Genomic DNA, 12,270 nt, shown 5'->3' with positions numbered 1-12,270 from the left:
TGTGGCTCGCCCTCTGTATCCACAGCTTCCAGATCCTTCCATGCCACAAGCCACTGACTGAAGACACTCGGAAAGCCTTTGTGTCTGGGCTGTGCAGATGGTCTTCCTTCTGTGTTTGTCCACTGAACATCCATCTACACATTTATATCGTCTTTGGTACCATGGATAAACCAGGTGATTTAAATATACGGAAGAAGGTGCATAGATCATGTACAAATGCTATACTCATTTTACATAAGGGAACGCACATTTGCACATTTGGGCTTTGGAGGCAAGAACCCTGAAGTCAATCAACCATGGATCCTTTAGGAGGGCTCCATATTTTTTTAAGTGCCTCTGAGACTATTGGAGTCTCAAGATCCAATAGAAGGCTATAGCAAGAGCATGGTAAACTCTATAATGAAAACTAAAATGTTCAGACTGCTCCCTTAGCGCCAGCCTGGCTTTGTATTTCCAGCTGGCTATCTTGCCAGCATCTTAAATACCTCCTTTACTTCAGGAAGTCCGCTCTTTGATGCTGGACCTCAGGCCGGAAATCTTTCGTGTTCAGCAATCACTAAACTGAAGTTTGTTGTTTTGAATAGGCTTTTTGTGTGAAATTTTTAAGTGAAAAAAAATTACAAAACAAAAAAATTATGAATTTATCCTAAGGAATATTTTGTCCGGATTATCTACAAGAAGTAGTCCAAGGCTTAAGAAATAAAAGCTTAAAAATTTAAGCTTAGATTTAAAAAATAAACATACATTTGTTAACTTATTTTATCACTTTTAAGATAAAGGATGTTTTCCTTAAAATGACATCTCCCTGCTAACTTAAGCAAATCTCTTTTAATGTTGAGCTGTTACTCAAAACATCAGTAAGTTTTTCTCTGATGAAAATGTAATATTTTACCATTTTCAGCAACGATCATCAATATAAAATATATCTAAGCAACTCTGCATTACTACCTTTCCGATTAAAAAAGTAAACTAAGAGTTTTAATTAAAAATGTTTCAAAAGAATGATTCCATCACTTCAGTTAAGGAAGGCTAAAATTAAAAGTTTTAAAAATAAGTCCACTTTATTGATTTCTTTAGGTCACTTGAAAATAAACCGGGGCCTTTTTTCTTAGCAAGAAACAAAATATTGAACACTGCCCTTCAGGCATCTGACCATACTTCAAATACTGATCTTATCACTGCTGGCAAATCAAACATTGTTGGACTTTAAAAGGAAGAAAGGAAAAAGCCTGGAGCCACTGGGAACCATCAAGGGTCTAGGCTGTGGCTCAGTCAGGCCAGAACACACACACACACATACACACAAGCACACACACATACACATGAACACACACATACCACACACACATACACACATACCACATACACTGCCCCCCTCCCCCACAGCCTGAGCAAAAACACTTGGGGTCCATTTTACTTCTTCAGTAAGTTGGATTTAAAACACGATACAGAAAGACCTTTATTTTTTAAGTGACCTCCTACCCCACTTGACATCTTCCTATGTATTTAGAAACAGAAAATGGAATATTTTCATGTCTTAACCATTTGAGCCAAGACATGAATCAGCATGATAAATCACAAATAATTGGAAACTGGCTTAGAAGTCGGATGGGAATTTTCTCATGGGTTTCAAGTACTTGCTGTATCCTTTCTTTTTTGGTAATAAATTATGACAGTTAAGTGGGAGTCGGAGGCTTCCCAACAGTACAAAGCACAAAACACAGCGGAGGTTCTACTAAAGTTCAGAGTTTTGTTTGCATAAAAATGCCTTGCTTGTTTTTGAAAAGACTTTGAGAACCTTCCACCTCTGGTCCTCCGAGGCCAGCAAAATCTATCAATGAAGTTAGTGCTTTGGCCTGTGTAAATACACCAGGCAGGAGTCGAGATAGAGGCACGCAGACTGGCCGCGTGAAGGGTGAAATGATTGGCATTTCTTCCTAAAACCCGCCACTCTTAAACCTCGCGTCTTTCAATTCGACCGAATCTTAGGAGGGTTCTTCACACACCCTCTTTTTTCAGATCCGGTGTTTTATTAAAGAGAAGGGGAATAGATGGCCACCGTTCCAGTTCCTTGTTTCATTGTCACTCTTCTATCACTGGGGGAAATATTTCGACATGCTAAACAAGACGGGAGCCCAGAAATCCAGCGAAAACCTCCGGGTTTTGTTTGTGAGGGGGTCTGGGTGGAGGGAAGGGGGAAGCAAACCTTTTAAGAAGAAAATCGGCAGACCGGTGAAACCTGACCCGCCGACGCAAGGGGGCAGGAAGCGCTCAGGCTGGGATTTCAATCCGGACTAGTTGAAAGGAGGTCTATCCAAACTCTCCTTAGCCCCTCCGGGTGTTTGTCAGTTCTCTCAGTTTGGAAAAAAAAAAAAAAAAAAGCGAAGCTGACAAGTGGGTTTAGCTTGTACTTGGTCTAATTACTGCGGGCTGAACAGTGTGTCTGCTATGACAGCTATCCAGCTAGCGGTGACTCGGGCCAGCCTGGGGCTACGTGCTCAGGGAGGATGGAGATTCTGATCAGATGGCATTTCTTAAACACCCCAGAAGCCTTTTTTTTTTTTTTTTTTTTTTTTTCCCATTTTAACTCCGTGAACTTTGGTTGCAAAGGAGGGGCTTGTTAAAAACCCACCAATCCGCTGGCGGCGTTGGTTGTAAAGTATGGGGAAATCAGCCAGGGCCGGGGGTAGCTAGGTCTCTGGCTAGCTAGGTCTGGCTTTTAACAACCCCCCTCTCGTCCTTTCGAAAATCCCCAGTGTCTTCCCGAACTGCCTGGGGTTCCTTTTCAAACCCAGACGACAAGTAGAGTTCAACTTTACTCCCCTCCTCCCGCTTTGGAAGTTTCGGCGAGAAGCGGTCACCCTGGGGAAGAGATTTCAGTGACCGGGGAAGGGGACTAAAATAGATTCATTTCGGCTTGAAGACCTGAAGCCCTGAGTCCGTAGGGCCGCGCGGGCGGGCGGCTGAGCCCCAGCCCCAGGTCCAGGTCTAGGGCCCCTTCATTCCAACCAACCTGTTGCACCTCAGCTCTGCGCAGTTTCCCCGCCTGGGAGCTGATTGACAGCAATCACTACCCAACCCTGTACTCGGGGCCTCCTCCGGGGATCAGCGATTGGCCCCCTGGGAGAATTGGAGTTAGGGGGTGCAAGGGGAGGGATTTCCCTCACAGCCTAAGGTCCCGGGACCTGGGAAGTAGGGGCTCCACTGTCTGCTACGCGCCCGGGACGGGCAGCAAGTGTTTAGCATCTTGGGTTGCGGCTCCGAGCCTCGCCGCGCGGCGCTCTTGGCCATCCTCCTGGAGGTCCTGCCCTGCCGCCGGGAGGACCCCGCCGGCGCCGCGCCGCGTTCCCGGCCCTTCCCAACCGTCTCTCCAGAAGCCTGCACCCGGATTAGCTTGGCTTACTCGCAGGGTGAACTCTTAACTCTGGGACCCTGCATACCACAAGGATTCCCGGGATGGCCACCCGCGCGCACAGGACACCCAAACCTTCCAGATTCCAGCCGACACACACACAGTCTCCCAGGCTGCTGCTGCTGCTGCTGCTCCTGTCACTGGTAAGCCGCGCCTCCACACAGCCCGGCGCCCCCGACGCAGCGCTTCTGTCCCCGGGTCTCTCCGGGACTTCAGGGGTCCCTGCAGAGGAAGCGATAGTGGTGGCGAACCGCGGACTCCGGGTGCCCTTCGGTCGCGAGGTCTGGCTGGATCCGCTGCGTGACTTAGTGCTGCAGGTGCAGCCAGGAGACCGCTGCGCGGTGACCGTGCTGGACAACGACGCGCTGGCCCAGCGTCCTGGCCGCTTGAGTCCCAAGCGCTTCGCCTGCGACTACGGCCCGCGCGAGGTGCGCTACTCACACCTGGGCGCCCGCAGCCCTTCCCGCGACCGCGTCCGGCTGCAGCTGCGCTACGATGCCCCGGGAGGGGCGGTAGTCCTGCCACTGGCCCTGGAGGTGGAAGTGGTCTTCACCCAGCTGGAGGTTGTGACTCGGAACTTACCTCTGGTCGTGGAAGAACTGCTAGGGACCAGCAATGCCCTGGACGCTCGGAGCTTAGAGTTCACCTACCAGCCTGAGACGGAGGAGTGCCGCGTGGGCATCCTGTCAGGTTTGAGCGCCTTGCCTCGCTACGGGGAACTCCTTCACTACCCGCAAGTCCAGAGAGAGGCCAGAGAGGGAGGGATCCCCGAGACCCTTTTGATGGATTGCAGAGCGTTCCAGGAGCTTGGAGTGCGCTACCGCCACACGGCCTCCAGTCGCTCACCTAACAGGGATTGGCTGCCTATGGTGGTGGAGCTCCATCCGCGAGGGGCTCCTGTGGGCAGCCCGGCTTTAAAACGCGAGCACTTCCAGGTGCTTGTGAGGATCCGGGGAGGAGTGGAGAACACTGCACCCAAGCCCAGTTTCGTGGCCATGATGATGATGGAGGTGGACCAGTTTGTACTGACTGCGCTCACTCCAGACATGCTGGCAGCGGAAGATGCTGAATCCAACGCCGACCTTTTGATCTTCAACCTCACCTCCGCCTTCCTGCCCGGGCAGGGCTACTTGGTGAGCACTGATGACCGAAGCCTACCTCTCTCCTCCTTTACACAACGTGATTTGCGCCTGCTGAAGATTGCCTACCAGCCTCCCTCGGAGGACTCCGATCAGGAGCGCCTGTTTGAACTGGAGCTGGAAGTCGTGGACCCTGAGGGAGCAGCCTCAGACCCTTTTGCCTTCATGGTGGTGGTGAAACCCATGAACACGCTGGCCCCAGTGGTCACACGGAACACTGGTCTTATTCTCTACGAGGGTCAGTATCGGCCGCTCACGGGTCCTGAAGGCAGTGGACCCCAAAACTTGGTCATCAGTGATGAGGACGACCTAGAAGCCGTGAGACTTGAGGTGGTGGCTGGGCTCCGGCATGGCCACCTTGTGATTCTGGGTTCTCCCAGTAGGGATTCTGCCCCCAAGACCTTCACGGTGGCCGAGCTGGCAGCTGGCCAGGTTCTCTACCAGCATGATGACAGAGACGGTTCGCTGAGTGACAACTTGGTGCTGCGCATGTCAGACGGGGGAGGCAGGCACCAGGTCCAGTTCCTGTTCCCCATCACTTTGGTCCCTGTGGATGACCAGCCTCCTGTCCTGAACGCCAACACTGGGCTGACGCTGGCGGAGGGGGACACTGTGCCCATCCCACCCTTGGCTCTGAGTGCAACGGATATGGATTCAGAGGACTCGCAGCTGCTTTTTGTCCTGGAGCCGCCCTTCTCAAGCACGGGACACCTGCTTCTCCGCCAAACTCACGTCCCTAGGGAAGAGCAGGGCCTGTGGCAGAAGCAAGGGTCAGTTTACGAGCGAGCAGTGACAGAGTGGCGGCAACAGGATATAACAGAGGGGAAGCTCTTCTACAGGCATTCGGGGCCCCACAGCCCTGGGCCAGTGATGGACCACCTCACGTTTAGAGTCCAAGACAATCATGACCCCCCTAATCGGTCTGGGGTCCAGAGGTTTGTGATACGGATTCATCCTGTGGACCGCCTCCCTCCAGAACTAGGCAGCGGCTGTCCCCTTCGGATGGTGGTGCAGGAATCCCAGCTCACACCGCTGAGGAAAAGGTGGCTGCATTACACTGACCTGGACACAGATGACCGAGAGCTACAGTACACGGTGATCCAGCCCCCCACGGACACGGATGAGAACCACACACCAGCTCCGCTAGGCATGCTGGTCTTCACGGATGAGCCTACAGTTGTGGTGACCCAGTTTACCCAAGCCCAGGTCAATCATCATAAAATCGCTTACAGGCCCCCGGGTCAGGAGCTGGGCGTAGCCGCTCGAGTAGCTCAGTTCCAGTTCCAAGTGGAGGATCGAGCTGGGAATGTGGCTCCTGGCACCTTCACCCTTTACCTGCAGCCCGTGGATAACCAGCCCCCCGAGATCGTCAACACCGGCGTCACCGTTGAGAAGAGGGGCCGTCACGTCCTCCGTGACGCTGAGTTGCATGTGAATGACGTTGACACCGACGCGGCCCACATCACTCTCACTCTCACACAGGCCCCCAGACACGGCCACGTGCAGCTCTCCGGACAGACGCTGCGTGTCGGAGGACGCTTCCGTTTAGAGGACATAAAGTATGGCCGAATTTCCTATTTGAATAACGGGGATGACTCTTTGACTGACAGCTGCTCCCTGGAGGTCAGTGACAGACACCACGTGGTGCCAATCACTCTCAGAGTGAATGTACGGCCAACGGAGCGCGAAGGGCCTGTGTCAGTCCTTCCTGCGGGCACTTTGGAGTCCTATCTAGATGTCTTGGAGAATGGGGCTACCGAAGTCACTGCCAACATCATTAAGGGGGCCTACCAGGACACTGATGACTTGATGTTGACTTTCCTATTGGAAAATCCACCCATCTATGGGGAAATTCTGGTCAATGGAGCTCCAGCTGAGCAGTTCACCCAGAGGGACATCCTGGAGGGCTCTGTTGTCTATGCCCACACGAGCGGTGAGATCGGCCTCTTGCCCAAAGCAGACTCTTTTAACCTGAGTCTGTCAACCATGTCTCAGGAGTGGAGACTCGGCAGCAGTATTATTCAGGGTGTTACTGTGTGGGTAACTATCCTCCCCGTGGACAGCCAAGCCCCTGAAATTTCCATCGGTGAGCAGTTTGTAGTGCGGGAAGGCGACAAGAGCATGATAACCCTCACCCACCTGAGTGCTGAGGACGTGGACTCCCTGAATGATGACCTCTTGTGCACAATTATCATCCAGCCAACCTCGGGCTATGTAGAGAACATTGCTCCAGCGCCAGGCTCAGAAAAGTCGAGAGCGGGGATTGCTGTGAGTGCCTTCACGCTGAAGGATCTCAGGCAAGGGCACATTAACTACGTCCAGAGTGTCCACAGAGGAGTGGAGCCTGTCGAAGACCGTTTCGTATTCCGTTGCTCTGATGGCATTAACTTTTCTGAGAGACAGATTTTCCCCATTGTGATCATTCCCACCAACGACGAGCAGCCAGAAATGTTCATGAGGGAGTTCATGGTGATGGAAGGCATGAGTCTGGTGGTCGACACTCCCATCCTCAATGCTGCTGATGCCGACATCCCCCCAGATGACTTAACTTTCACCATTACCCGCTTTCCGACTCATGGGCACATCATGAACCAGCTGATCAATGGCACCGTGTTGGTTGAAAGCTTCACCCTGGACCAGATTATAGAGAGTTCCAGCATTATTTATGAGCATGATGATTCTGAGACGCAAGAGGACAGCTTCGTGATTAAACTGACGGACGGCAAGCACTCTGTGGAGAAGATGGTCCTCATTGTGGTCATCCCTGTTGATGATGAGACCCCCAGGATGGCCATCAATAATGGGCTAGAGATAGAAATTGGGGAAACCAAAGTTATCAACAACAAAATGTTAATGGCAACTGATTTGGACTCTGATGACAAATCATTGGTTTACATTATTCGTTATGGACCAGGACATGGCTTGTTACAGAGACGAAAACCTACAGGTGTCTTTGAGAATATCACTCTAGGCATGAATTTTACCCAAGATGAAGTGGACAGAAATTTAATTCAGTATGTCCATTTTGGGCACGAGGGCATTCGAGACCTAATTAAATTTGATGTGACCGATGGAACAAATGCCCTTATAGATCGATACTTTTACGTGTCTATTGGAAGTGTTGACATTGTCTTTCCCGATGTGATAAGTAAGGGGGTGTCCTTAAAAGAAGGTGGCAAAGTCACTCTTACCACAGACCTACTGAGCACGAGTGACTTGAACAGTCCTGATGAGAACTTAGTTTTCACCATCACCAGGCCTCCTATGAGAGGTCACTTGGAGTGCACAGATCAAAGAGGAACGTCCATCACTTCTTTCACCCAGCTCCAGCTGGCCGGTAACAAAATCTACTATATACACACAGCTGAGGACGAGGTCAAAATGGACAGTTTTGAGTTTCAAGTCACCGACGGACGTAACCCCGTCTTCCGAACTTTCCGGATCTCTATTAGTGATGTGGACAACAAGAAGCCAGTGGTCACCATCCACAACTTGGTGGTCAGCGAAAGTGAAAGCAAGCTGATCACTCCCTTTGAACTCACTGTGGAAGACAGAGATACTCCCGACAGGCTCCTGAAATTCACGGTCACTCAGGTCCCTGTTCATGGTCACCTCCTATTCAACAATACTAGACCCGTCATGGTTTTTACCAAGCAAGACTTGAATGAAAACTTAATCAGCTACAAACATGATGGCACGGAGTCCACGGAAGACAGCTTCTCCTTCACAGTGACTGATGGCACCCACTCTGACTTCTATGTTTTTCCTGATACAGTGTTTGAAACCAGGAGACCTCAAGTGATGAAAATCCAGGTCCTAGCTGTGGACAACAGTGTCCCCCAAATTGTGGTGAACAAAGGAGCTTCTACACTTCGTACTCTGGCCACTGGCCATTTGGGGTTCATGATCACAAGCAAAATCCTGAAAGTGGAGGACAGAGACAGCGTGCATTTTTCTCTCAGGTTCATTGTGATAGAAGCCCCCCAGCATGGCTACCTTCTCAACCTGGGCCAGGGTAACCAGAGCATCACACAGTTTACCCAAGGTATGTTCTGCTTCTTCCTCCTCACAACCAAAGCCCATGCCAGGCTCCCTGTTTCATGAGAGTGAGTGGATCACTAGCTTTATAAGTACAGCATCAAGACTGAGTTAAAGGGAAGAGGAAGAGAGGGGAGGGGAGGGAAGGAGACAGACAGAAGGAGAGCACACAGATACCTCAATACTGGGACAACACCTCCACTTTGCTGTGTGTTGTGTGGTAGTGACCGTCGTCGGGGGAATTTAAAGGTACTACAACCGTGGCAATATAGGCTGATGAGGCAAGAACCAGAATTTGGGGGTTTATGATAGAGGCTGACTTTCTAAAGCTTCTTCATCTCACCAACTCTCTTTCCATGCTCTGTTTTATACACCGCACATGGTCCTGGAAGCATTTTAGTGCCTTAGAGAGAGAGAGAGATGCTATAAATCACCTGGCTGTCATTATCAATATATATTCAAACACAGTACCTGTAAATTCATGTTACCATTTTCTTTAAAAAATACTGGGAGTGATAACTTGCTGGGACTGTTGGGAATTTTATAACTAAAAGACAATATTCATTTGTATTTATTTGAGGCTTTAAAAGTACTGTTTTATGACTCAGGCAGACAGCTGTTTTGCCTGATGTAAAAGATAAATAAACCTGTCTAGAGTTAAAATTGTGTCTCGTGTGACAGGGCACAGCACTGGCATGTGCTCAAAAAGAAGCACATAATTAATGATGTGCAAGAAAACTAATCATTTGTTCATTGGCTAACTAGTCATCCATCTCATAACTACAGAAAATATGAAAAGATGATTGATCATTGAAGGAGAGGATTATTTTATTATTTTTCAGTATTCTACTGCTTTAGTATTGTTATTTATGATTTTATTTATTTTCCTTAATTTTATTTATTTATTATTTATTTTTCCTTTATTTATTATTTTCCTTAATTTTATATTTGCTGCTATGTTATTTTTATTGTTGTTTGTCATTACATATTTCATTGCTATTTTTCAGTCACTATTTTTCATTCACTTTTTCTTCAAAGACTTTCTGCCCCATCCCAAGCAAAATGTCAGACAGCCCTTGCCTGAAGCACCTGTGTTTCTGAGGCCCTTGGGGCAGCAGGCTCTGATGAGGTCAGAGACTGAAGGGCAGGTGACCTCTGCTGAGCTTCTCAGAGAGGGAAGGGAGAAGCCTTTCAGGGATAGCTGGGAAGTGAGGGCCCTGTTCTCAGACCCTGCAACTTTCATTACAAAGGGATTTGTGTTGCTTTCAGGAAAATCTCAGCACCCGAATGGAAACTGGATCTCCCGTGTGGGCTCTGGGGTGGAAATGGAGTGTAACCCCAGGACATCCCAGCGGGGGTGTTCTTTTCCTGCTCCAGCGGCCTGTTCTTAGACAACAAACACTTTAATAGACGAGGTTGTTGTGTTGAAGTGATCTGCTTTTCTGTTTGATGCCGGCAAACAGCTTCGCACTGCAGCCTCTGATTCTTGGCTGAGAGCCTGCCTGTATCTCAGGCCTGCAGGGACAGGAAAACCTCAGAGTGTGAATGTCCTGTGGGCCCAGCAGAGTTCTCTGCAAGGCTTCTGGGAGAGGCCTGCATTGTAAGACTGGTGTGTTTTCATGGAGAGGATGGTAGAGGGCAGGAAACCTTCCATTTCATCCCTCCTCTGAGCCCCAAACAATGTGTTTTCACAGGGATTTTGCTGTTGTTAAAAAAAAAAAAAAATTGAAAGAAGATGGGCAAATAATTTCTTCTAAATTCTACAAGCCAAATTCAGCAGCTCCAAACTATAGCCACATTATTGCTCATGTGTTGAACACTTCAACTATGCTATATTTCTGTAGGTGTTTTGTTTTGTTTGTTTTCACAGAGCTACCACAATTAAGTTTTATTATCCTTGTAACTGTAGAGTAGTTACATATTGTGGTTAAAAATTGTAGTTCAAAAAATTACATTTTAAAGGAACTTATTACATTCTGATACAAATTCAGACTCTAAGGAGGAGCCCTCCTGATATTTAATCACACAACACTCATTTGAACAAGTTGGGGCTGGAGTTTGATTCACAGCAGTTATTTATGGAGATTAGATAAGCGGTTAAAGATGGTTCCTTCACAGCTGGCTGCTCCTCCTGGAGGGGAAATCAGAGAGCCGTTGGGCGTGAGGACCTCGCAAGTGCAGTCTGGTTTTGATTTTGCTTTATCATGGAGGGATAAGGGAAGCTGTGTTTCAATGGAGCCCAACACTTTTAGCAAAGAAAGCCAGAGAGATTATTCCTAAGTTGATCAGCTAAATGGCTCTTGGGAGATATTTTTATTTCGAAGACTTATGAAAATTCATTGCCGGGCAAGGTCCACAGTGCAGAATTTCTCAGATTAGAGACCTGTTTGTCTCAAACTCCGCCCTTTGTCAATGTGTCCCTGTGTACACCAATTCCTAGGTCTAAGGCACTTGTCTCGAGTACCTAAAATTTCTTTTTTCTCTGCGATGAGTACATAACGAGGCTGGAGAGTTGGCTCAGCAGTTAAGAGCCTTTGCTGCCCTGGCACAGGACCCAGCTGTGGCTCCAGCACTCACGTGGTAGATCACAACCACCTGTAACTCCAGTTTCAGGGGTTCTGATGTCCTCTTCTGGCCTCTGTGGGTACCAGGCAAGCATGAAGTGCTCTTAGGTGCATGCAGACAAAGCACCCATACACATAAAATGAAAGCAAATAAATAATGAGCACAAACTGATATGTCGTTGGATAATTTGTTAATCACTTTCAGGAAGGTGCAAGGTTCTGCCGTCCCATTTGCACCAGCTATGATTACCAGGAATATTTGCTTAAAATAGGAACTCTGGGGTGGCTGTGTAGCTCAATGAGAGAAATATATCAAATATTGCAATTAGAAGAAAATCTAATTCTTAGATTGTTATATCATTTCATCTATCTTAATTACAGTATCCTCTTTGTATTTAAGGATGGTAGTGTTCCTGCACATTTATGGTGTGCTTGTATTTTAGGGGTACCTGCAGAAGAACAACACTGTTATCAAGGGTTTTCGTTTGTAACCTTGAATCAGTGTTAACAAAGTTATAGGGAAGTGAAAAGTTTTGAAGAGGCCATTTATTGCAACAAAATTTTCTCTAACTGTTGTATTTTTTTTTAAAGAAAACATTGGCAAATGTGTAATAGAGATGTATTTTTTATAGCTTTATTTTTATCGTATGAATGTTTTACATGCATGTATAACTGTTTGCCTTGTGTGTGCCTGGTCCTTGTAGAGATCAGAAGGGGTCATTGGCTCCTCTGCAATAGGAAAAGTGGCTCTGTGAGCCAGAGTGCTGGGAATTGAGCCTGGGTCCCCTGCAAGAGCAGGCAGGGATCTTTACTATTGAGCAATCTCTTTATTTTCAATTAATTAAAAAATTTTGCTTAGACATCTTTTAGCGTGTGTGTGTGAGTTCTGCCTGCATGTATGTCAGGCACATGCATGCAGTGCACAAAGAGGCCAGAAGATGGCATTAGATCATCTGTAACTAGAGTTAAGATGGTTGTGGGTGCTGGAAACTAAACAATGGTCCTCAGCAAGAGCAGCCAGTGTCTCAGCCAAAGCCATTTCACCATCCTGTCCTCCTCCTCCTTCTTCATTCTTCTTCTTCTTCTTCTTCTTCTTCTTCTTCTTCTTCTTCTTCTT

The 12,270-nt window shown here is 48.1% G+C and overlaps 1 protein-coding gene across 2 annotated transcripts in view; it reads left to right on the top strand.

Annotated features, from left to right (window-relative positions):
• The first annotated feature begins 3,274 nt into the window (after positions 1 to 3,274).
• Frem2 (FRAS1 related extracellular matrix 2) overlaps positions 3,275 to 12,270 on the top strand; it is a 128,568-nt gene continuing 119,572 nt past the window's right edge. For both annotated transcript variants that reach the window (XM_055596878.1, XM_055596879.1), the window contains exon 1: positions 3,275 to 8,596. In XM_055596878.1, the coding sequence (XP_055452853.1) occupies positions 3,457 to 8,596 (5,140 nt within the window). In that variant the 5' untranslated portion in view covers positions 3,275 to 3,456. The remainder of the gene's footprint in view (positions 8,597 to 12,270) is intronic.

Source organism: Psammomys obesus, unplaced genomic scaffold (genome assembly GCF_907164565.1).
Source record: "Psammomys obesus unplaced genomic scaffold, mPsaObe1.curated_primary_1811, whole genome shotgun sequence".
Lineage (NCBI taxonomy): Eukaryota > Metazoa > Chordata > Mammalia > Rodentia > Muridae > Psammomys > Psammomys obesus.
The sequence above is the reverse complement of the archived record's forward strand: the minus strand, read 5'-3'. Positions and strand labels throughout refer to the sequence as shown.